This window comes from Saccostrea echinata, unplaced genomic scaffold (assembly GCF_033153115.1).
Source record: "Saccostrea echinata isolate AGI-Se365-2 ecotype Australia unplaced genomic scaffold, CSIRO_AGI_Sech_v1 ptg000054l, whole genome shotgun sequence".
NCBI classification, from domain to species: Eukaryota; Metazoa; Mollusca; class Bivalvia; order Ostreida; family Ostreidae; genus Saccostrea; species Saccostrea echinata.
The window spans coordinates 32,844,902-32,872,500 of record NW_026889803.1 but is presented as its reverse complement, the minus strand read 5'-3'; the positions used below and the strand labels follow the sequence as shown (position 1 = coordinate 32,872,500).

Genomic DNA, 27,599 nt, shown 5'->3' with positions numbered 1-27,599 from the left:
TTTCAGCTTTTCTGCCTCAGTGGTTCTTGAGAAGAAGATTTTTAAAGATTTTTCCTATATATTTCAATGTAAAACTTGGATTCCCTATTGTGGCCCCGCCCTACCCCCGGGGGTCATGATTTGAACAATCTAGAATCTACACTACCCCAGGATGCTTCCACATAAGTTTCAGCTTTTCTGGCTCAGTGGTTCTTGAGAAGAAGATTTTTAAAGATTTTTCCTATATATTTCAATGTAAAACTTGGATTCCCTATTGTGGCCCCGCCCAACCCCTGGGGGTCATGATTTGAACAATTTAGAATCTACACTATCCCAGGATGCTTCCACATAAGTTTCAGCTTTTCTGGCCCAGTGGTTCTTGAGAAGAAGATTTTTTAATGACCCCACCTCATTTTTGTCTTTTCTTGATTATCTCCCCTTGTAAGGGGACTTGGCCCTTTATTTTAACAATTTAAACTCCCCTTCCCCCAAGGATACTTTGTACCAAGTTTGGTTAAAATTGGCCCAGTGGTTCTTGAGAAGAAGTTGAAAATGTGAAAAGTTTACAGACGGACGGACGGACAGACGGACAGACGGACAGACGGACGGACGGACGACGGACAACGGGTGATCAGAAAAGCTCACTTGAGCTTTCAGCTCAGGTGAGCTAAAAACTACAACCCAGACATAACAACATGGCAAACAAAATATAAACCTTTATATTTTTAAACACATATTCTCAATATTTACCATATTGTTAACAATTTCTCACCTGCATACAATACAATGTAATACTGAGTTTTTAGCTATATACAGTTAGTCAATAGCACTACACAATGGATTTTTTTTTTGCAGTCTTGTGTTTCAGCAAATTCATAATTAATGTTAAAATACATTCATTTGACTAATGACTAGTAACACAAAATATTATCTAAGACAATTATTTAGGGCTATTCCAGGAAAAATTGTATGGGGGGGTTGGGGGGTTGGAAGGCACTTTTATTTTTACCCCACCACCCATACATTTTTAATTACCTTCTACCCCACCCCCCATCAATTTAAAATTGCTTTTGATACAACCACCCATTTAAATTTAAAAAAAAAAATTGTGTCACACATATATATGCAATAAAATTTTATGTACTTTTTTCAGGTATTGTAATTTATCTGACTTCGAATGAGTGTTGGGATTTGACATCTATCCAACCAGGGCCCATTTTACAAAAGAACTTATGACTAAGATCCAAATGTTATTATGCAAATAAATTTCTTTTTTGCATTACTTTAAAAATGTTTTAAATCTTTTTGAAAAAAAAAATAAGATAGTTTTATGCCAACAATTTTTAACAAAAACATAAGTTTTGTAAGATTTTATGAACAACTAAATTTTTTAGTCTTAGTAATAAGTTTTTTTGTAAAACAGTTCCCCGTGTTCCTGCTACAGCTTAAAAAGATATGTTCCTTTAGGCCTATGATACACACCACTGAAAGCCTTTATTATAGTGATTTGTATATCTGTTCTGATACATGACTTTGTAGTCTGTAAAGCTTAGGTAAAGCTTTTACAAGTATGTATACACATGTACTAGTAGAAATGACATTCCTACAATTAATTAAATATTGTAAATTATAGCCTAGCTATCCTTAACAATTGTTGTTCACCTTGTTCATAACAAAATGATTCCTGTTTTTTTTTTTTTTTGGGGGGGGGGGGGGGACTAAACTTCTGTAGGCAGTGTCTGTGAAGTGAAAACTTTGATTAAAAAAAATATATTTAAAGAATTCTAAATCCCATTTAACAACTTAGACCATTGGTACATTCAAGTTCGACAAGTTAACACTTAACAGGTTAAGGACTGGCATGTTTTTGACATAATATATTTCATATTGTTTTCAAACTCATATCTCATCTTCCTTTTACTCTGTATGTGGTATAAAGTAAAATATTTGACTTGCAAACTCCGTAGTCATGCTCTAAAACGTTCATTATCAGATACGTTTTTTTCTACTTTCGGTTTAAAATAAAACGATCTTTCTGATTGTTTCTAATATCATTTAATTTACCAATGTAATCATGTTTAATTAAACTGGCGAAAAGAAACTGGACCAGTGAGTCCAAAGCACAACTAATCCGTTTTCCAACCCCCCACTGTCATTGCAGTCACAGTTGCACATGCTTTTATAGTTATCTGCCCTTGTTTCCGTTTTGTTCGATTCTACTTTCACTTTCAATGTAAACACACTTAACAACTGTTTAGGACGAAAATATCAGTATTCACTGATTTATACAAAATGAGAGGAAAGAAGTACTTTGCACTTGATTATTTGTGAGGGTAAATACAACCACCCATCTAAAAATATATCGAGTGAGGACAACCACCCTTACAAATTTAATTGCTCCAGACCCACTACCCATACAAAAATATATGAAGTGCCGTCCAACCCTCCCATACATTTTTTCCTGGAATAGCCCTTATGAAACATTCTATATTCATAATTCAAAACACTCCAATATCATGATAAATCACAAGAATGACAAATGTCCTGCATAATTCATATAACTGTTTGAAGAATTTAAGTATCATTCATAACTGTACAAAGATATATCCCTTTATCAAAAGATTTTATCCTTCATGATACATGATAAAAAAAAAACCACATGTATGTCACAGTCTATCAAAAAATGACTCCAAGCCAAATTTTATAAATGCATGTTTCCATTAGTAAAGTCAAAGACCTCAATCATATTATATCGAACTCCTGAAATCTCAGTCCCAAAGTGAAGGAATTCATGTTCTACCAAGTAGATGAATACACCTAACAGTAACTCAACACATCACTACTCCCCATTCTGTCTTTATGTTCCAGTAGCTGAAGCTGTTTGCTCCCCTTTAATCACAGTTCATGTCCTCTCCCATTCTGTGTACCCCCTTCAGCTGTAGCTATTTGTCCCCTCCTTCAATCACAGTTCATGTCCTCCTCCCCACAGCTCCCCCTCTGTCTCCTCCAAACACACACCAGATTGTTGTCTGTCCCACATGCAATATACTCCTTATCATAGCTGGCACAGGCACTGTTCACAACAACAGTCTGAAACAGAGAAAACAAAAATATAGACAACTGTACATGCATAAAGGAAGCTAATAATTATTTTTCAAGAGTTCTCTTTGTACATGAACTCAAAAAGTTGAGCACATTGAGCATATAATTGTTAATCTTGATTGGTTACTTCCTTAACAACATAAAAATGTCCTGCTGCCAATTAAATCAAAACGGTTTTAACCTACTAACAAGATGTAAAAGTCCCAAAATAAAAATACATCTGTACTCTTAAAGGGTACAAACTATAGTTTATATGCAATTTTACTACATGTACATGTATATGTTTTTGAATGAAGGTACCACAAAGAACTGAAAGGGCATGACAATGAACATCCATCACAATAAACTTTACAGCTTCATAGCACTGTTTGTCATCAATCTCATTTTATAGGATTTACCATTTCAATGATATCATTTCAACTGATGTATAGGATGTCACTTTCATAATATGACATACCCATGAAATTATTTTCCAACACACCCTTAAATATTGAACAGTTCACAAAAATTGGCCACCACTGGCTTAAAAATGATGTACAGTAATATTAAAAGTTAATACTAGATTTATAAATCAAATGTACCTCTTTCTGACAGAATGGCTTCATAGGTCCATCAGAAATCTCAGGCCACTCTAAAACCTGCAACAAAAAAAAAACCTTTATTATTTGACATAAAAGAAAGCACAAAGCTAGAAAATAGATAAGGTAGTAAAAGACAGCTATCTCAAAGAATAAGTTTGAGTTATCTCATAAAATCAACCTATAAAGTCTACAAAAAAAAAACAAAAAAAACAAAAAAAAAAACAAACAAACAAACAAAAAAAGGACTGCATAATATGGTTAAGTTGAGATAACATGTACATGTAACTGATATTGTTAATTTACCATGAGAAAACTGATACATTTCATATAGGCGCCATTTTGAGTTTTGAACCAGTAAAGATATTTCCTTGAGACTTCTGATCAATATCAACTGAGATAATTTTATCTTATGTTAAATTAGAGTAACGTATCAAAACTTGAAAATATTCGATGCATGTTGTTTAAGATTTATTAGAAACTTTCAGTTCTTGAGACATACCCTTGAGGGCTGCAGGATGTCATCACATGGCTTTGACTTCCTGCTGGTCACCTTTCCCACATTGTACAGTCTCAGTTTACCATCATCATCTCCTACCACCATCATTTCTGAAGAAAAAAAACCCATTATATTATCACATGACAAAATGACACTTGGTGCTGTGTCCTTCAAGCCCCAGTAATTTGACTATGCCCAAGCTTTTCAACTGAAATTGGATCTATTCCTTGGATTTTGTGTATTCTACTGAGTTTAAGATAAATGTGATATGTTTGACTGTATCTGGATGAAATACTGGAAATATCTTTTAAATCCACTTGCGTTAAACTCGCCCAATATGAAAAGTTTTTCCTAAACATGCTATTGTACTATTGATGAAGGTGAATAAAATTCCTACCAAAATCTTGCTTTTCTCTTTGTTATTTCATACATTTTTAAAACTGACTGAAATATATCCAACTTGACCATATGACATATGTTCACCATGTATGACATGTTCACCATGTAAATACATGTTCCTACCTTTGGTTGCCCCGATGTTGATGTAGTCAACAGTCTGTCTTGTATAGTGGAGTAGAGCGGTTGGTTTGACCCCTATGGATTTTGTGCTGGCCTTGACCTTGCCTTTGTCTGAGCTAGACTTGACCTTGGAGGGGAGTTGATCTTTGACATTCCATACACTGATGATGTCATCTCCCACACATTTTGTCACTGCAAACAAAATCAAAACAATCTGATTTTAACTGAAATAACTTACACGTAAGAGATGTATTTTGGACATTTAATTTATAAATATATTTATAAAGCCATACAATTGGGAGAAAGCTTAAATAGGTCATGCCAACTGTTCAATCCCATATACTTTTTTAAATTTTTAATTTCAAAAGCAATATTTTTCCAAGTTTTAATTCAAAACATTATCATATTTTGGGAAGCATATCCTGTTTAACTTTGACATCATTCCAAAATAAATAATTCAAAATAATTGATTTTTAAGAGTACTTCTGCATTTTTCTGAAGTAGTAAAACACATGCTTGACAGTGAAAAGTCAGTAAAATTTAACATTCTTTTCATAAGCCACATACCAACATATCCATTCTGTAGAGCTGCAAGTCCATCCACTGTCTCTCTCTGTGTACTGACGTTACTCTCAGTATCACTGGACACTGTAGGGAGGTAAAACTGGTAATCAGGGGTCCTGAAAAAAAATTGTGCTGCAAATTTAGCTTTGATTCTTAATAACCAGAGATGTGAATTAATAATATTGAAATAACTGATTTAATTTTCTTTGACAGATCAATATAGTCGACTGGTACTGTAGATTCCTTATTTTTCATGATTACTTATTATCACGAAATGGCTCTTTCACTTCAAATCGCGAGAACAATAATTTGCGAGTGGGCGGTTGATCAAGGGATTTTACATTGATTTCAACACTATAAAAATAAAAGGGAAAAATTTTATTTCGCGAGTAGTGCTTCTCGCGTAATTACGCGATAATTAATTCCTCGCGTATATTTAGAAATCTACAGTAACTAATTCTTCACTATCACATAGCAGTAGATGAAGATTCATTAACATCCATGGATTCTACCCAATTTTTATTACATGCTTCCAATTCTGAAAGCACTGTAGCTACAATGTATTTTAACAATGTAATTTAGATAAACCAAAATTGCTACTCTTATTTTCAACATTTTAGACTAATACCTAGATAATTTGTCCACATTGTCTGCCTTCCATCCAAAACAGGAGTCTTCACATCCTGCTAGCAGGGTCTGACTGGGCATGCTCAGTACCAGGTTCAGAGCGTCAGTGTCTGGGGCCTGGAGTACATGTAATTTCCTGTAAAAGATTTTGGATATATTGTTATCCTCTGATGTAACAAACAAGATTCTGTGAGAATGGGTAATTGATGAATTGAGAATGCACAATTTATGCACTTTCATGAACATACTCATAAATTTTTGATGTTTATGTCCAATGTTAATTTATTCAAGAAAATTGAATGAATTTTACTGACAAATTTCAGAATTCAATATTTCTGAGTTTTATTTTAATTTCTAATTACATACTTGAACAGCACTGTGTAGTCCCTCATATCAGGAATTCCTATGTCCCACACAATGATCTTCCTATCATTACTTCCACCTAGATAAAAAAAACAAACAAAAACAAATTCTGAATTAAAGAAATTTTAATTTAAGTGTGAATTTATTTACTTAAACCTTCAAAGAAAAATGGCCATAAAAACTGTCAAAATTCAAGTTAGAATACTAGAAAATTTGTAGTTCACTAAACTTTAAGCACATTTGTGGAAGTAACACTTACTGAAAAGAATTGTTGGCTGTTTGGGGTGAAAGGTTAAACAGCTTATATATTTTCTGTGACCTTCAAGTGTGGCATACATCATAAACTGGGAGGGGTGGATCAACTTGATGTCTGCACTCTGACCTGACAAACAGGAAGAAATATCAATGAGTGTAATACATTGTTATTTCAAAACATTTTTGACACTGTCATACAATGGGCCAGCATCATAACTTAAAATCAGAAACATCAACATTTCAGTATGGACTTTTAAGCTCATTGATAAACTATACAGTTAAAACCCAGATGTGTCCAAATGATGTGAATGCTCAAATTATATCCAAAATCTCTTTTTCTCTTTTTACATTCAGAGATTACAGTGAGATTTGAATGTTTAAAATATTTTTTTTAATAGAAACCAAAATTCTTTCTTTCAGTAAAAAAATTGTGTCCTTTCACCTCATAATCATAAAACAAATATAGTGCAAATCAAGATGCAAATATGGACATCCTAATTGTTTTATCATTATATTTTTTGAACAAAAATGGGGGTTAACAGATAATTTATAAAGGGTTATTGATAATCTATTCCCCTATTTAAAACAGGGGGCACACAAACAATAAAATTCAATTCAATTCAATTTTAAAATCTAGAAGCACAAGAATTGATTTCTCAGTGCTGTACCTGCTACTGCTAGTAGATTAGTCTTCTCTTGTTTATTGTTCTCAAGATGAACTGTGGTCCATGCCAAAGTGTAGAAGCACTGTGGGAAAGAAAATGTGAGTTGTCAACACTCAGCATATGGTGGTTACAGTTTGTACACCTACATAATGTATTCTTGAAAAAATCTAATCTTGTATTCAGATCAGCACTTAAATGCTTTGAGGGTCAGATATTCTGATGTTTTGAATAAATTTTAATATGAATATTTTGCAAACATGGTTTGGTTTTCAATTTTATTAAATCTTACCTCGTGTTTGTTGTCATCTTTATAGCGTTTCATCACCTTTCCTGTGTTACAGTCCGTCAGACACACGGTCTGTCCCCCACAACTGGCCAACAGGTTGGTTGTCTTCTCTGTCAAAAATATACAATTTTCATTAAGGCTTTTTAATAATCTCTTTTCATACTCTAAATGAACATTTGTACAAATACAAAATCTTTAAGACCTAACTCATAAATTACATATATAAAGTTTATGAAAATATAGAAACCTAAAATATGAGGAAGCTAAGCAAATTATCAAATTAACCACATAATGTACAGGGGGTCAATTCCTGCAAGCATCCAGTTCCTGAATATGTACAAAATTTATTTTTAGCATCACTATTCTTCAACGATAAAATGTATTTACTCTTTAAACATATTTCAATAATTTATTTTGCAGTTTTCTTGTCATAAATTATCATTTTAACTGGAGAAATAAAGAACTCTTCACAATATATCACAATATTTTTCAAACATAACAAAAAGTGTATACTAATTGTGTAATTGAACTAATATGAATGTGTACTAAGATCATGAATTGCTAATTAAGCAGATACTTTTACGGATCCATTTTATTTCAAACACTTACCAGGATCTTCAATGCTGGGTTCAAAAGCACACTTCCAGACTTTTGTCACCTCATCAGACGGGTCATTTCCCTCGGAGTGACATCGCAGGAAGTGAACAGGGTCATAGTCAGGTAAAGCAGGCTGAAATCAAATAGATCATTTCAAAGCCACTTTTAACATACATTTTCTATTTGCTACTTACTTATTTGTACTTCTTAAGATATTAAACAAAAGATAGTGTAGCTTGGGTCAACTAAGGGGAGAACCCTCCGTTTACTAAAAATTCTAAAAAAAAATTTTTGTTATGACAATTTACTATCAGATGGAGGAAAAAAAAAATGAAATTCAAATGAATTTTGTATACCATACATCACAAAATTTGAGAAAATTAAAGATATAAAGACAAATCAAGATCCCCCAAAAATATTTAGCTCAGTTAGTTTGTGCATCAACAATGAAACCAGTCTCTAAAGTATGTTCAATACAAATACATCACAAATTAACTCAGGGTATTTATGTCCTTCACTTAAGCATAGAATAATGGGGTGGAAGACCTAAGGCCATTCCAAATTTTTTCTATGTTTAGCGTCCGTGTGCGCCTTGGTTTTTGACACCCCATGTCAGAAAAAACAAATAAGAATTGGAGTCGTGAAATTGATTATTCTGGTCAAAATCTTTGAATTCTGTCAATTTTACTCTATATATGTTTAGAAAATGTAGTGTGAGGTATCTTATAACTATTAGATACTTTCATTTTACTAAGGAATTGAACTTTTTATGAGAAAAATAGGTTTATGAATCAAATCGTTTAACAAATGGCGTCATTTTTAGGACTATAAAATTTGTGTTTCATTTTTTGGACTTGTTTGTTTTTTGCAAATAGGTAGGTAGGTTTTTGAAATATGGGTGGACGCTAAACAGAGAAAAAACTTGGAATGATCTAAACCAGTTTGTAACAGACCTTTAACCCCTTCACCTCCAAATCAACAGGGGTTGTATTTTAGTTTTTGCATTGTTAATCAGAAACCATTTCATACCATATATATGAACTTGTGACCTTGACCTTTCATCTTTTAGCCTTAAAATCATTGAGAGTCATCACCTCAGGTTTCAATGCAAAAACACTTTCTGACCTTGACCTTTGACCTTAAATTCACTAGGGGTCTCTTTATGTCAAAAGAATTTATGTCTAAATTCCACTACAAAGCCTAAAGGACTTTTGGAGATATCATACAGGAATTAATAGAATGACGAATGGACAGATCCAAATTAACATCCCCCTCTTTTATCAAACACAGGGGAAAAATACAACTGTCACTCTTGTCAGCTTCTATTAAGCAACATAAATCATACCTTAAATTAATATAATGAAAGATTGTAATCTAATTTAAAAATGCCAAGAACAGAACTTAAGTCAGATAAACTTCTTTTAAAAATTAGACTTGTGAAATAATAATTATTGTGTATCATTATGGCGAAGAAAAATTTACCAAAGACATCATGTTGTGCTCAACAACTGGGTTCTTCCTAATCATCCATGTCAGTGGGGAGTACTTCCTGTCTCGTTTTGATTTCTGTACTCCAGATTCCTCATCACTGTCTCGTCGCCTCTTCCGTTTGTTTGGGGTACTGATGGGGGATATCGGAGATTCAGGCATCTTCAGGGTGGGGGAGTCCAGTACAGAGGTCACACTCCTTCTGTTCCTTTTTGGTGTGGTAGATGTTGAACCTATAGTTATATAAATTATTTTTTTTTTACACTGAGATTTAACCAGAAGTTTCTAATGAGAGTGTAGCTCTACTGATTTGTACTTATAATGAAGGAAGAGAAAAGTAGCACTTGGACTTAAAAGTATGGCAACAGTAATAAATAGAATAATGATCCTTGGTTTGTGGCAAGTTTAACTGCAAATGAACTAAAACTCAAGGAGGAGTAGTCTTTTGAAAGAATTTCACAGAAATTTCTATTTTAAGTAACCAAGGCAATTTTGTTTGTCAAAATTAAAAAATGATAAAAGGAATTATATACCTTAGTGTGGTCTTTTGTGAAGAAAGTTTTATTGAAATCAGAACAAACTGTATGAGTAGCAATTTGAAAGAAATTCTACTTTAGTAACCATGATAATGTCTTTTATCAGAATTAAAGACAGACATATATAATTATGTAACTTAATGTAGTTTCTATTTTTCAGTAATCATAGCCACACTATTCATCAAAATCAAAAACTAATAAACAAAATTATGTATATTTGTGCAGCCTACTTGTGTAGAAAGTTTTTTTGAAATTACACCAACTGTACTTTATGAGCTGTAGCGTTTTGAAAGAATTTTACAGACATTTATATTTTTAAAAACCCTGGCAACACTGTCCATCTAAATGGAAAAGGAAAATATAGATTTATTTAATTTAGCATAGTCTACCTGTACACCAAGTAATACTGAAATGGGACCAAAACTGTTGGAGGAGTAACATTTAAAAAAAATAAAATAAATTACAGTTAAATAGATGGTGATGGACAGATGACAGTCTCCTAACAATTACATAAGCTGGTCTCTGACACGTAAAGTTCAAAACTACAAGATGCTTAAAAGTTTGTATTTCTAAAAATAAAAACATCAACACTCAGTCTGAAAGAATTAGGAAATATATTAATTAATTTCTTTCGTAGTAAATGAAAACTATTTTATACTCTACATGTAGATGTTAAGATAAACAAAATTCCTACTTGGAGTTTTGGGTGTGTTGCAGCTGAGTTTTCGGGATAATCGGGCACTTCTTGGTGTTCCTGGAGCCTGTTGATGGGTGGAGAAGAGTTCTCCTGATCTAGCATCTTCAGCTATCTCCTTAGCAAGCTTATCAATCTGGATGAAAGGGAAAAAAAACTTAAATATGATACCCAGAATCCAACAATCATTTCAAAATATCCTCTCAAAATCTGGAATATTTTTTATAAACAATGGGTAAAAATATGATGCTTTTTTTTTTTTCATTTCCTACAGCAATTTTTTTTAAATTTCAAAGAAAGATTTATAAGTCAAAAATATTTTTAAGGCCTAACTATACTTTTTTCATTTCCTACAGCAATTTTTTTTTTTTATTTTCAAAGACATATTTATAAGTCAAAAATATTTTTCAGGCCTAACTATACAGGTTTACCCCATTAAACTCTGGGAAATCAAACTGTGAGAATATGGCTGGAAAAAAGATGCATTATGAATTGAAATAAAATTAAAACACAGTTCGAGTTTCTTACAACAATTTTCTCAGCCTCTGAGTTGGCACTTGAGAACAGTGAGTCTGCTCGGATGACATCCTGGAATTCCGTCACTGCCTGCAGAAACTGGTCCTCAGACATCTCCTCAGTAAATCTGTCCTCAAAAAGCACCTCAAACTTCGCTTGCACCTGAGTAAAAAGAGGTAGATTTTTAAAAGGCATAAACAGTGTAAGAAATTTTTCTTTTATAAAAACAAAACCCAAGATAATTCAATGAAAATTTAATATATGAATATTCTAAAACCTGAGAAATGATTATCTTAACATATGTATACCTACTTGTTAATTCTTGTTTTTTTTTGGACCATTTATAGCTTATGTTATCAGAAATGGTTACAAAATAAATCTTTTCCCCATATATTTAAGAGATTTCATTTGAATTTTAAAAGGATACAAGAAACTCTCTTTTAAACACAAATATTTACATTTCCAATGTCTTTGTCCGAGATAAAATTACAAATTGTAAAAATACTTTATTTCTACATAAATCTACTGGTTCATCGATAGGCGCGGTTAAAAAAAAATCACGTGCGGGGCGGGACAAATAGAGACAGAAGCGGGGCTGTTAGCATGGGAATTTGCAGAATCAGGAGCATGTAAATATAAGGAATAACTGTCAGATTTTTTGGATTCATGACGATGATCAATCGATTGGCTTGCGTGATAATTTTATGCATAAACGCCTTCGGCGTTTATGCAAATTATCACGCAAGCCACTCGATTGATCATCGTCATGAATCCAAAAAATAAGACAGTTATTCCTTAAATATACATGTTTCGACAAAATGTTGATCACATAAATTCTTTCAAAATATTACAATCATGTTAATGTTTAAGACACTTGATGGTACCTGAGGCAGCCATTTCTCCCTGAAGTTTTGGATCTGTCTGTGAATGTAGTCGACATTGTGTTTATCAATCTTCATTAGGCTGGGGCATTTAAGGACTGCTTCAATCATGTGGTTGTCCTTAAATCAAAGATAAGCTTTTTAAACAATTTCTAAAATATGCCTTCATATTAACCTTTGAAATATTACAATTCCTAACACTTGTTTTTCATGTGACATTTCATGTTCATACCATGGCATTTCCACTATGCTATGGAAATTATTTCACAATTATGGCAATTCATAAAATTCATATATGATCTGAAAGATAAATGTTTCTGGGTGAACTTCATCATGTTCATTATTAACCAAAATTACCCAATTATTAACCAGACGTATCTAGTGAGACTAAAGCTCTACTGGTTGTACTTATTAAATAGAAGAAAAAAGTAGCATCTGGACTAGGAAAAATTGTTGCATTTTAAAATCAGGAGTCCCATTGGCCACAACGCTCACCTGAGTCACTTAGGCCCTGATGTTCTGCAACAGATCCCCCCCCCCCAATATATGTTTCCTGTGGCCCCATCCTATACACAGGGGCCGAGATTTGAATACAAGAGGCCCATAGGCCACATCGCTCACCTGAGCAATGCTCAGTAAGCACATTGGCTTGGAAGAAGCACAAATCAGTTCAGTACTGAAAAGTTTACATGGGGGTGGGAACTTGAATTTTAAACTTCCTGAGGATTCTGTTTATCAGTATAACAAATGACTTTGCAATTCTTGAGCAGAAGATTTTTTCCTATATTCCTTTGTAAAAATTTCTTCCCCCATTGTGGCCCATCCCTATCCCTGGGGGTCATCATTTATACAAACTTTAATCTACACTACCTGAGGATGCTTCCATATCAGTTAGACTTAACATGGCTTTGCCCTTAATGAGAAGAAGATTTTTTCCTATACAATCCAATGTAAACCTTATTCCCCACACATCATTTGAACTTTGAATCTACACTATCTGAGTATGCTTCCAAATCAAAATGATTAACAATGGCTTTGTTGTTCTTGAGAAAAGGATTTTTTTTCCTATATATTCCAATGTAAAACATTGTGGCTCCACCCTGCCCCAGGGGTCTTGATTTTAACAAACTTGAATTTACACTCCATGAGGATACTTCCATGTGACTGATCACAGCTTTGTTGAAGATTTTTAAAAAAATTTCCTATATATTCCTATGTAAAATTTTGATCCCCTATTGTGGACCCACCCTACCTCTAGGGAGTAATGATTTGAACAAACTTGAATCTACACTATGTAATGAAGGTTTCACATAAGTTTCAACTTTTCTGGCCTAAAGGTTCTTATGAATAATATTTTTGAAAGATAATACTAAATTTTCACTAATTCTTATCTCCCCTTGAAAGAGGGCATGGTCCTTTATTTGAACAAACTTCTAAAAATCCCCTTCACTCAAGGCTGCTTTGTGGCAAGTTTGGTCAAAATTGGCCCAGTAGTTCTTGAGAAGAAGTTGAAAATGTGAAAAGTTTACAGACAGACAGACGCCAGACAAAATGTGATCAGAAAAGCTCACTTGAGCTTTCACCTCAGTTTTTACAAGTTCTACACTTTCTCAGGAAGCTTCCAACTAAGTTTCAGCTTTTCTGGCCCAGTGGTTCTTGAGAAGAAGATTTTTTTTAATGACCACACCCTTTTTTTGCCTTTTTTTTTATAATCCCCCTTTGGAATGGGACTTGGCTCTTCATTTTAACAATTTAGAATCCCCTTTACCCAGGGATGCTTTGTATCAAATTTGGTTAAATTTATCCCAGTGGTTCTTGACTCTTGTCTCTGAAAAGTTTACAGACATACGGACAGACAGACGACAACAGGTGATAAGAAAAGATCACTTGAGTTTTCAGCTCAGTTGAGCTAAAAACTGTAGGATGTAGTTTCAAAATATTGCGAAAACATGAGTAATACCTCTGCTTTTGTTTTTCAAAAATAATGTTACTTGACCTCAAAGGTTATCCTACAACATGTACTAAAATGCATACTTTATTTCTTAAACAGAAGTAATAGTTTACAACACTTATTTTCCATGTGATTTTGAAACTAGTCAAAACTGTATGTCGAAATTTGAGAAAAATTTAATTTATAAACCATTGCAAAATTCTTCCAGGGATTTATCAACCTATTTTTTTTTTTGAAATGTCATCTTTGGGGAATTGGGAAAAATTATCAGCTATTTGATGAAATTGGGAAAAATAAGGAATGTTGCTTACATCATGTATTCAGGTGTAATTCATTTAACATTTTAGCATGAACTCTAATTGGGCAACCAAACAGACAATTAAATATGCATGATCCAACATCATACAAGATCAATTATGAACAAGCATTCTGAGAGTATTGCATTAGCAATACTAGTCCCCTACTGGCAAATGTAATCTGGTTCCCATTAAAAATTAAAAATGACATAACTCCGTCAAAAATCAATGAAGAGGAACGAAATGCAAACTTGATCTATAACTCATCAAGGTAAAGTCACATACCGAAAATCAGCTCAATATCTGCAAGCGTTTTAAAAAAAATGCGGAAAACTTTGAAAAATTGAAAAGGTCTAAATTCTGTCAAAAATCAATGAAGTGGAATGAAATGCAAACTTGACCTGTAATTCATTAAGATACACTCACATACAAAAAATCAGCTCAATATCTGCAAGCATTTAGAAAGAAAGTGCGGAAAACCAAGTGGGACAGACTGACAGACGAACATACAGCTAGAGAGACGGACAGACTCGGAGGAAACCTATAGTCCCCTCCGGTTTCACCGGCAGGGGACTAATAATAGACTAATAAAAGTAAATTTGACTTCAATGAGTATAAAGTATTTATACAACTAAGGTTAGTACATGTTTGTATGAGATTCCAATTTAGGTCATTAGAATCTGTTTCTGCATGGAGATTATAAACCTCCTGCAAAAAGCTAGTTCTACACATTTTCTCAAAAATTCCCTTTTCATATATGTAAAAAATGCATTGAAAATATATTTTTCTATCTGAAATAATGCCTACAGTTCTTACCATTCACTCATAGATGAATTGAGTAGATGGAAATAACTCAATAAATCTATGTAATTACAAAATATCACGTTTTCAGAAAAAAAACAGAGGAAATTTGGATTAAAAGTTGGCAATGTTTTCAGTGTGTTTTAAACATGTGTTATGACCGTAGCTTTGGTAAATGAGTCAAATAGAGGAAAATTACAGACAATCTGACAATTTTACTTTGTGTTTTTCCAAGATAATTAAATATAAAAGCATTGTTCACCAACTGGGAAAAAAACTGTCAAATTGGGAAAAGCTAAACACATTTTCAATTGGGAATAGGCCCGAATTTCCATCCCTGAGAAGGTACTGATAAATCCCTGTCTTCATCAAAATATCAATATGTACAGTGCTGTATTATACCTGTGTTTCAAGTTCTAAATCACAGCACATCTATATGAGGAACAGCATTTTAAATTTCATAGAAATTCCTATTTCAGAACCATGGCAAAACCATTTACAGAAATCAGAAACAATTTACACAATTATGAATCTTGTTGTGGGCCAAGTTTGATAGAAATCTGAAAACTGTAGGTAGAGAAGTATATGTATTTTGAAATTTTTGTATGACCATGCCAACACAGTTCACTGAAAACAAAAAAGGATATTACCTTTTTACAATAATTAATATTTTTAAGTCAATATGATGAATAAGCTATCCGAAAGAATTCAAAACCAAAAGTCCAAAGGGGGACCTGAATGGTTTAGTAACCTTTGCATCACTGCTGCTTAAAATTAAAAATGAACTTCAGAATTATGCATCTCAGAAAAGTTCACTTTTACACCAAGTTCGATTGCAATCATATCAAACTGTAGTAGTAGTAGTGTTTTTTTAAAGTTATGAAAGATGCCATAGAAAATTCCATTTTTTTTTCTGTAACCAGGGCAACATCAATTGTCAAAATCAAAACCCAATGAAGAAATTATGTACCGGTATCTAAGTGTAGTTGTGTACCAAGTTTAATTGAATTTGGGTCAAAGCTGTAGGAGAAGTAGCATTTTGAAATACTGTTTACAGACAAGCAGAGAGTTGACAGACTCCTTACCTCGCATTAGCTTATAATGACCAGTAGAGCTAAAAAGAGTACACACCAGTACTTCATACGCCCTTAATTCTAACATGGTTTATGGCTGTCTTACCTGAATGTTTGGGTTTCCTTCCAACATTAGATGCCTGAGACTTGGGAGATTTCTGACAAAGTCCACAGACTTAATGTTGTTTTCTGAGATATCCAAGGTCTCCAGGGTCTTCAAGGTCACATCTGGAAAGGTTGTCAGGTTGTTGCATGAAAGGTCAAGGACTTTGAGGGTTTTCATGTGCTTAAGAACATCAGTAGGAAGTTCTTCTAGTCCATAGTCAGATAACCTAAATTAAATACATGGAAATGTCTTTGATAAATCCAAGTCCGGCTTTAAAGGTACAGCTAGGCAACCATTTTTACAGTTGTGACAAAGTGGACAAAATCCCAACTTTTTATAAGCTGAACTAAACTTTCTACCAGGTGTTACTCATTTAATCATTCTCCCAAGTACTGCAATAATAGAGCAACTAATAGTAATTTATTAAATTTGAATAGACAATAACATTTAGAACTTAGTATATAAATTTGACTTTAATTGCATTTCTGTTCCTTAGCAAGAAATTTTTATTTAAAGACATAACCTATATTTAACATGATCATATTAATTTGTCAAATTTTGAAAACAATGCACTTGACACATTGCTGGAATCGTAAATTTCTTGTGTAACATATGGAACAAACAGGGTTTTCACTAGGATAACTTGAAAAATATAGCATAATCCCGCAAAATATGCATTCTAAAAAAAATTTGAAAATGAAGGTCAATGTCACAGAAAGATCAAGATCAGATATTCTGACACAACTGAATAGCTCTCGCCTGTATGTATCGGTGAATGCATGAATTTTGATAAGAATACGTTGAACAACAGTTTGCAGTATAACAGTGCTCTACAAAAGTTTTACAAAGTGTACAACCTCGAAATTCTTCACAAGCTCTTTTAAAAAGAATTTATTACTGTATTTTTAAACCCTTGATACCATTTGCAAATTCCTTCCCAAGTAGCAATCATTCAATCCATAGAGTCTACCTACTCTATATGACATTGCTCGCACATTTACATGACCAACACTTTTCTGAGAAGTTAACTTTTCCTCCTTATTTTGAAAGAACTAACTTATTGTCATATCCGAACACCTTTCTTTGAACATTTCTTTATGGAAATCTATTTTTTAAATTGAAATAGTTCAGGTTTTGTTTTGAGGTCAGTGTGTCATACAAATCTGTTAATATTCCACTAAACACGCTTTAAATTTGCATGCAATCCTTTGAAAGTCTCTGTTTTGATTGGCCAATGCCAAGGTGCAAATCTTTTAATAGGTCAAAGACTTCATAAAATTTAAATTCATTAAGATAAATACTCTGAATTTTTCAATTTTCATATTAATTTCAAATGTCTTTACAGGATAATAAGATGCTACATTTGTCTCACTTTTAAGGACCTAATTGTTTATAGCATACAACTAGATACCATTGAGATGGTGATCATCTCAAAGAGCCCTGCTTTAAGTAAAGTAAAGGACAATAAGATGAGAGGGATTTGTAAAGGACTGTATTCGTTACTCATAAAAAGTTGTTGACCATTTGACACAGATTTCTGCTCTGACACTGTACACACTTCACTGACAAGCACTCTGGTTGAAGTTGGAATCAGACTAGACAAAGGGGAGAGAAAATATAATATTTTATACAGATACCTGCATTGACCTTGACCTTTGCCTTACATCTTTACCCAGGGGCACTCTATGGGTGAAGTATGAGCCAGATGAAGCATAGAGGAGAGAAATATGCTACAGACAAGAATTTCTCACAAACATCTACTTTGACCATGACCTCTAATTTAGAAACTTAGTTAAATGTTGCTGCACACCCTTAACACACCAGCACACTATAATAAAGTTTGTGCCACATTGGACTGAGAAGACAGACCTGTCAAAAACCGTCAGTCCTGTTGGCAAGGCCATAAAAAAAATTGAAAAAATTGAGGGTGAAGCAAATTTTAAAAAGATACAGATCGGGTGTGCAGGTGAATGCCACAAAAACATTTGAGATGGCTGTGTGGTGACGATTGTCGATATATATGTTTATGGTTTCAGTTAGGGGCCTATATACATCTGTAAATATGTCCCTGTTACAGCAAAGGCATAAAACATGTCATTTATGTCTCTGATTAAAGACTCGCTATCCTAAGAAAAGAAACTTGTGAGATTGAAGGCTGTTGAAAATAATAAAGGGCATTTTGTTGCAGTTATTTATTTTCCTTTCTCAGCATCAACATAAGGTACATGTATCTGGTCTGGCAAAATTTCGTCTGGTCCGACAGAAAATTTGATTTTGTCAGACCAAATGTCTTACTGTAACAGTGATTTTAAATTTTGGACAAGTCTGAGGGGAGTGAAAAAAATGTAACAAAATCATGACTTGTTTTAACTAAATAAAAGAAAAAGAACAATTATTCCAATTATTAAATGAATGTTGATATTGAGACTATTTATTAGAAATTCTAGCAAGAGATTCCAAATGTAAACTAGAGGCCCAGGGGCCTTAACAGTCACCTGAGTATAAGGATCCAGGATTCTGGAAGGAGGGGAAAACCAGTTAGGGTTGGGAGGGGGGGGGGGGCAACCAGTTGGGGTCCGGGTGGGGACCCAGGGACCACACCAAAAAAAATGATTTATTAAATCTTATGTATATTTTTTTTTACACACTTCTAAATCTGCCAGTGTATAATACAACAATTTAGAGGATTCATAGAGTATACAAGAGGCCCAAGGGCCTTAACGGTCACCTGTTTAGAGGATCCATACACTGATAAATGAAGCTTTGTTGCCCAAAAGCAAAAAAAAATAGTATGATAAGCATCAACAAAATAATTGGTATAGAATCTATCTGTCCCCCATTTATCACTATTACCATGCAGACTATTAACGAAATGTCTATTTTTAACCCCATATTATTACTTCTCACATTGGTCTCTCTTGGCCTTTGAAGAACATTAAAAAAGATAAGTTATTTTTGCCTTACTTTTATTCATCTATTATTTCCAAGTCTACCTGATCATTAAAACTATGAAAGTACTTTTTGTATTATACAATAAATATTCTTGCATAATTCTCTTATTCTATTAACCTTTCAAATACATTATTTACAGTGATTAATTATCAAAGGTGAATGGCAAAGGGGAATAACTTTGCTCAGCAGAATACAAGTTCATAGAGCCCTGGCCAGGACCAGAATACTTGACTAAATAATCCAGGTGTTCAGAATTCTGGTAAAAATACCCTTGCATATTAAAACTTTTACTCTGTTTGCCTCGAATATGTCCAGAAGAATACAAGATTTTCAAAGAAATGCATGTTCACTATGTTATTAAATAAATAAAGCCCCCCTCCCCCTTTACACCAGAAAATCTTACCCAGGGGCCATGAACTAATAATTCTGGAAGAAGGACTTTGCTCATCATAACTATAAACTTCTTTCTTTGCTTTATTACCAGTAGTAGAAAAAATATTTTGAAAGAAATTATGCATTTTCACTATAAAATCAATAGAGCCCCCCCCCCCCCCCCCAGAAGAACCCCTGACCCAGGGGCCATGAATTGCACAATTTTGGAAGAGGCATTCTTCCTTATCATAACCATGCACTTCCTTTGTTTAAACAATACCAAGGAGCAGAGAAGATGATTTCGAAAGAATTTATGTATTTTCCTAATATATCAATAGAGCCCCGACCTAACACCTGAACCCTTCATCCAGGGGCCACAAAATTCACAATTTCTGAGGAGGCAGCCATGCTCATCATAACTATGTACTTAGTTTATTTAATATCCAGGAGAGAGAAGATTTTCAAAGAAATAATGCATTTTCACTATATATATCAATTGAGCCCCACCCTGACACCAGAACCCCTGACCCAGGGGCCATGAAATTCACAATTTTGGAAGAGGCAACAATGCTCATCATAACTATGCACTAAGTTAGTTTATTTAATACCCAGGAGTAGAGAAGAAGATTTTCAAAGAATTAATGCAAATAATCAATAGAGCCCCCCCCCCCCCACCTGAACACCTGACCCAGGGGCCATGAAATTCACAATTTCTGAAAAGGCAGCCATGCTCATCATATCTATGTTCTTAGTTAGTTTATTTAATATCCAGGAGCAGAGAAGAGGATTTTCAAAGAATTAATGCATTTTCACTATATAGTCAAAAGAGCCACCCACCCCCTTACACCAGAACCCCTGACCCTGGGGCCATGAAATAACAATTTCGGAAGAGGCACCCTTGCTCATCATAACTATGTACTTAGTTACTTTATTTAATACCAAGAAGCAGAGAAGAAGATTTTCAAAGAATTAATGCATTTTCACTATATAGTCAATAGAGCCCCCCCCCCCCCCCAACACCAGAACCCCTGACCCTGGGGCCATGAAATTCACAATTTTGGAAGAGGTACTAGCCCATCATAACTATGTACTTTGTTACTTTATTTAATACCCAGAAGCAGAGAAGAAGATTTTAAAAGAATTAATGCATTTTAACTATATAATTAATAGAGCCCCGCCCTAACATCAGAGCCCCTGACCCTTGGGCCATGAAATTCACAATTTTGGAAGAGGCACTCTTGCTCATCATAACTTTTTACTTGGTTTGTTCTTTTAATACCCAGGAACAGAGAAGAAGATTTTCAAAGAATTAATGCATTTTCACTATATAATCAATAGAGCCCTGCCCTAACACCAGAACCCCTGACCCTGGGGCCATGAAATTCACAATTTTGGAAGAGGCATTCTTGCTCTTCATAACTATGTACATGTACTTAGTTAGTTTATTTGATACCCAGGAGCAGAGAAGAAGATTTTCAAAGAAATAATGCACTTTCACTATGTGATCTATATAGCCCCACCCTAGCACCAGAACCCCTGACCCTGGGGCCAAAAATTTCACAATTTTGGTAGAGGGCTCAATGCTTATTACAATGATGCCAACAGTTTGACTGCTTGATGTCTAGGAATAAAGAAGATTTTTAAAGATTGCATTAATATTGGTGGTTTTAGCCCCACCCCTCAGGCCCCAGGGGGGCAGGGACCATGAAATTCAAAATTTTTGTTCCCCTTCACCCATAGATGCTATATGCCAAATTTGGTTGAAAATGGTTGAGCAGTTTTAGAGAAGAAGCTAAAATGTTCAAATGTTAACATCGCACGCCGCACGCCGCCGATGGACAAAAACGGATAGCGGTTTAAGAGAAGAAGCTGAAAATGTTCAAAAGTTAACGCACGACGACAGACAAAAACGGATAGCAATAGGTCACCTGAGTGACTCAGGTGACCTAAAAATAGACTGATAGATGAAGCTTTATTGCCCAAAAGCAAGAGAAATAGGATGATCAGGATCAACGAAATAATTAGTCTAGTATTCAGTAACTCATCAATTTCTACTCTGTCCCTAATTTATCACTATCACCATGCAGACTTTTAACAAACTATTATTGCCTCTGTACTATTTTTAACCCCATATCATAACCTTTCACATTGGCCACTCTTGGTCTTTGAAGAACAATTAAGGACATACGCAACGTAGTTTGAACTTTATTGTCTTTTTCCCTGGAGTTGAAGAGTTCCAATACTTAAAGGAACTGTGTGCTACATTTTAATGTCTATATATGCTGTTGTACACTTCTTTTAAAACAAATTTGGATAAACAAAACATCTAGAATATATGTATAGTAATTTTTGTATATTTTTCTTTGAATTTTACAAGAATTTTCATCAGCTGATATCTTTTCAAAACCCCTGGTAATGCAAGCTGCTTTTTGGTTTATGAACATCTGATGGCACTATAATCTTGAATTAAGAATATCTTGAAAAATTATCAGTAGGTAAGGTACGTTGCGTATGTCCTTAATAAGTAATTTTTGTCTCAGTTTTATTTATCAGTCCATCTGATCATCAGATCAGAAGGTTCCTTTTTTTTATTGCGTACTAGAAACTCCTATTTTTCTTTTATTCTTGCTATTATGACATTGGAAATTGTGTTTAAGTGTTATTTACTATGCTTGATTAATGCAAATAAAACATCACATGTCAATCATAACCAGGAATCTCCACATTTGAAAATTTAACCATGGAGGAAGCTGTGCGAAAAAAAGTACGAACCCATGTTAGACTCTGTATTAAGCTTCATTAATCAATGATTGATCTCACAAAACTTAACTCCAGCAAAACAAAAAATTGAAATAATCCCTAAACTTTTTTTTAAAATTAAAATAATTAAAAATAAAAAAAGGATTATGTATCTTACTTTACATAAGTACCAAATGTACCAAAATTGAATGCAGGTGTTTTAAAAAAATTTCACTTTTTAATTTTTAAATTTTTTTTAATATTTTAACCATTGCAACATGTTTTACTCAAAAACTAATATACAGAATTGATATTACCTGTTGCATGACAAGTTTTATTTAAATAGGGTGAACTCTAATGAAGGAGAAGTATTTTGAAGGAAAAAAGTTTACAGACACACAAACAATCGAACACTGACATCTTAACATTGCCTGAGCTTTTAACTGTATGTTCTTTGAAAACTTTAAGATGGTGTAAGTATCAAAATTTAATATAACCAGGGGCATAAATTTGACATAACTATAATATTGCTTTCTCTGTTCTGTCCTTTCTAAACGCTTCTACATTGCATTTTTCTACATTGCATAGCATTTTTTTTGCCAATTTTCCTCCATTGTTTACTTCTCCATGTACTCCAGTGCCATAAATAGCGCCACGCAACATTTCATACAAACGGGCGGTAGCTCTAAAACGGTGATTGGTGTTCATGTCCAGTTTATCAGAAAAATAATATTTTTAATATTTTAAAATGGAGCAAGAGGATTAAATTAGACATCGTTATGTAACTTAGCGCTATGTATTATCTTTTGTAAATCTGCGATTTTATAGTGAACATGTTGGAGTTGTGTGCAGGAAAATTAACTCTCGATCCTCAACTGACTGACTCTCAATTGCCACACTTCACAATATATCCGGCGATCAATGGCTATATTTGTTTAGCACAGTCCGCTTTCTCTCGAGGTGCATGCCAGTCATAGTATAAACACAATTAACTACTCAAGTCATTAAAAAGTAGGTGTCAATACTAAAATGCAATAAAAATTTATTCATGGTGGTTGCCGATTTTAACCATGGCACAGCTCGTTTAACCATGATGCTAACCATGGCGGGCTGCCATGGTAATACCCCTTGTGAAGAACCCTGCATAACCATGTATCAAAATTCTCTTACTATAGATTGAATTGTTTTATAGGAGGGTTTCAGGACTCGACATTAACGCTTGTCCGCTTGTCTGGTACCAGTGAAAGAAAATTACAGACAAGTGAATATTGCTTGGCACTTGTCCGATTGGACAAGTGCTTTTTTATGTAATGAAGTCTTCAATTCATAAAAAGAATGACTGGTGAAAAGTTTATCAGTAGTTTAGTATATAAACTGTACTTGGATCCCGATATGAATTGCTATATAATTTAGTTCACACTACACCCTCTTTTATATGTCTATAATCTTACAAAGTTTAGATTCTGTTTGATGTTGACAGTTTCACTAGCCAAAATTTATGTTGTTGACAGGACTGGAAATCTAGATGAAATTTTGTTTTGTGTGTTTGTTGTATTTATTAATAACATCACAAATCAATCAAGCACTTATATAATGGACTTTATTTTAATTAATAATTTCAAGTTGACAGTATTAGATCTTTATTAAAAAAATTTTGGACAAGTGAAGTTGAAGTTCGGACAAGTAAATGTCTTGGTCACTTGTCCGGAAGAACAAGTAGGGAAAAAAGTTAATGTAGAGTCCTGGGTTTTTATTTATAACTTATTAAGTCTGTAGTATTTTGTCAAAAGAAAGAAAACAACATTCTTGAGAGTCACTTACAAAAAATTCATTCTCCAGCCTATTTGGCCCATGGTACTGTCCATTTTAACACAGAGTCAGAGAGACAGGGATTCTCGCATGATACACTTTACTAAAGACAGTCTTAAATGCAAAATTCAACATTGCTGGGCATAGTTGTGAATATAAAATTCAACAAAAATTCTGTAATAATTGCTTGCAATAGTAATAGTTCTAATGCCATTGTAGACTTGAAATTTAGTATACCGGTATGTATTAAATATGTATCCTTTTAATTGACATTTTTTGTCTGAAACTTATCACATTTATGAATACCTGATGATGCTTGACGTGTTGTTATGCAATTAATCATGTATGCATGGCCCCATTGTTCATTCTCTAGAAAAATATTTTAAAGACATTTTCCTGCTTATTTCCATGTAAAATTATGATCTCCTATTGTGGCCCCATCCTATCCCTTGGGTTCAAGATTTTACATATTTTGAATCTGCACTACTGATGATGCTTTTTTTATCCATAAAACTACACATTGCCTTGTTGTTCTTCAGAAAATTAAAAAAATATATTATACAGTCTAACACATCTGTCACAGTTTCATATTTTGGTGTTGCGAAAGACACTGATGGCAAACTAGCCAATGGTTTCTTATTTAAAAAGAGACATAATTTGTTAAAAAAAAATTAAATGTAATATATAACAGTAAATATTGATTGTGATACAGTCTCTGTGTATCATGGCATATTATCAGGGTATACAGTGTCTGTGATAAGCATCAGCTGTATCGCTACTCCCCTACCTGATGGTGGGTAGTCTCTGTGACCCTTGACCTATAAAACTCTAAGACTAAAATGTGTGACCTGATGGTGGGCAGTCTCTGTGACCCCTTGACCTGTACTTTAAGGAGGCTCATTACACCCACAGTTTATTTTAGATTTCATTACAGCACCACTTATTATGAGGATTTCAAATATCCAAATGGAGGTTATGATACGATAAATATTTTTTAAAGATTTTTTTTATCTTTTTTCTGATTTTGGTTAAATGTTTTATTTCAAGTTTCTGATTGATAGTATTGCAGAAATCTCAGTGTCAAGTGATGGATGTCATCTTCAGATAATGTAAGCAATATAACAACACTTCATAATATTCAATATATTTTTATTAGAAAAAATAATTTTCTCCCCAAAAAAAATAAATGTGATTTTCTTCTTAATCTTTGCATGAATAATTTGGAAAATCAGTTATAAATAGACAAGGAATGTATATTAATGAATAACAAGTGACAAATTGAATGAAAAATGTTTTAAAGAAATGAAAATTCAGATTTAAAAAATAATTGGAATTAAAAGTCCACTTGCAAGAGTTATCTTTCCTAAATCCTCCTGACTCAAAACGCTCAGGAACGGTTGGACATATCAGATTCAGAATATTAAAGCAAAAATTTCTAGAATAAATAGACATGTTTCAAAGAAATAAATGACAAGCATACAAACCAACAAGAGTACAGTACTCTAAATGCGCAAGTCAATTATAATTTATTTCAACGAGGTTGAAGATTTCAACTCGAATTTCCTCTATATATACATGTTGTCAGTGGTAGAACTTGCTGCTTTAGCTATGACATTGTACACTACTTGGGTAGCAAACATTTGACTGTCATTCTCTTTGGTCTTTACTTAAAAATTACCCTTTGTTTTTTATTTATAATGAATCCATTACCTTGTTTTCATTGTTTACAACATAGTGAACATCGCATATAGTCTATTTTTAGAGTGTTTTAAAGATTTAGATCATCAGCAAAGCGAACCTGTACAGTTCGTCCCCAGGAAAAAAACGGACGAAACAATGGAGGTTTATTTTTCTGTATAGTACGTCATCAAAAAGTGGTGTAATGAGCCTCCTTAAAACTCTAAGACTTACATGTGTGACCTGATGGTGGGTAGTCTCTTTGACCCTTGACCTGTCCTATAAAACACTAAGACTTATACTGTAGATTCCTTATTTTACGCGAGTACTTAATATCGCGAAATGGCCCAAGGGCGTCAAATCACGAGATCAATAATTCGCGAATGAGTAATTTATCTAGAGATTTTACATACATTAAAGCACCATAAAAATAAAAGCGAGTAATTTTATTTCGCGAGTGGTGCTTCTCGTGTAATAACGCGATAATTAATTCCGCGCGTATATTTAGGAATCTACAGTATGTGTGACCTGACGGTGGGCAGTCTTTGTGACCCTCAACCTGTCCTATAAACCTTTAAGACTTATATGAGTGATCTGATGCCATCAGACTGATGGTGGGTAGCCTCTGTGACCCCTCGAACTTTCCTATTAAACACTTACATGAGTGATCTGATGGTGGGTAGTCTCTGCGACCCCTCGACCTGTCCAATAAGACCCACTGACAATGACTTCACTTGTTTCATTTTCCTACAACAGAAAAGTAAATGTGTTTAGCATGTTTAGTGAATGCTCTGTTATAAAATATAATTTACAGCATTTAATAATGAAAGACTCTCAACCATCAAAGTTTTCTTTTGAAAGACATAAATTATTACACAGAACTTGACAAACGATCCCAACTAGTCTATGGGGTCATATGACGTGATGTCGTTAAAAAAAGAGGCCAATGGGCCACAATGCTACCATGACTCAATATGGCCCTGCAGTTCTTCATAAGATTTTTCTATATATATTCCTATATAAAACTTTGATCCTTATTATAATCCAACCCTAACCCCCAGATGTCATGATTTTTATAGATGTAGCACCAACCTACCCTCAGGGTCATAATTTTTACAAACTTGAATCTACACTACCTCAAGATACTTCTATATCAATGAGACTAAATATAGCTTTACTGTTCTTGAGAAAAAAGATTTTAGAGAATTTTTTCCCATACATCCTTATGTTAAACTCTTACAGTGCATTGTGGTCCTACTCTACCCCACAGGGACTTGTCTTTGGGATTATTTAATGTGAAATAAATTACCGTAATAAAATTTTGAATCTACTTTAAATACACTTAAAAGTTGTTAAAATAAAGATTCTGACACTTTTAGTCAAGAAAAACCACGTTTAAAATAGATTTACCACACCTATATACATAAACTCTACAAGGGACTAAAGCTCTTATCTTGGAAAAAATACCCCCATCCATTTCAACGCCTATGTCTGAATTCTCTAAAGCATTAATTTAATTCTTTGTCATGGTTCTTGGACTCAACCTTCTCAGAAATCTTGAATCCTGGGACTCAAGTTAGCAAAATCCTAGTGAAAACCCTTTTCCATATTATAATGACTACCGGTAATCATGGGTTTGTTGTTCTTTAAAAAAAATTTCCTACACAATCCTAT

At 33.6% G+C, this 27,599-nt stretch overlaps 1 protein-coding gene across 1 annotated transcript; it reads right to left on the bottom strand.

The window, feature by feature from the left end:
• Positions 1-2,744: 2,744 nt before the first annotated feature.
• LOC133206101 (leucine-rich repeat and WD repeat-containing protein 1-like) lies at positions 2,745-26,668 on the bottom strand. The gene is made up of 17 exons (XM_061342031.1): positions 26,586-26,668; positions 16,377-16,602; positions 12,153-12,269; positions 11,281-11,430; positions 10,753-10,888; positions 9,517-9,755; positions 8,047-8,167; positions 7,441-7,547; positions 7,155-7,233; positions 6,491-6,613; positions 6,235-6,310; positions 5,870-6,004; positions 5,245-5,357; positions 4,681-4,869; positions 4,162-4,268; positions 3,663-3,719; positions 2,745-3,069 (listed from the first exon to the last, which is right to left on the bottom strand). The coding sequence occupies exons 1-17, from the start codon at positions 26,666-26,668 to the stop codon at positions 2,938-2,940; spliced, it is 2,190 nt and encodes a 729-aa protein (XP_061198015.1). The 3' UTR covers positions 2,745-2,937.
• Between the last annotated feature and the right edge of the window lie 931 nt (positions 26,669-27,599).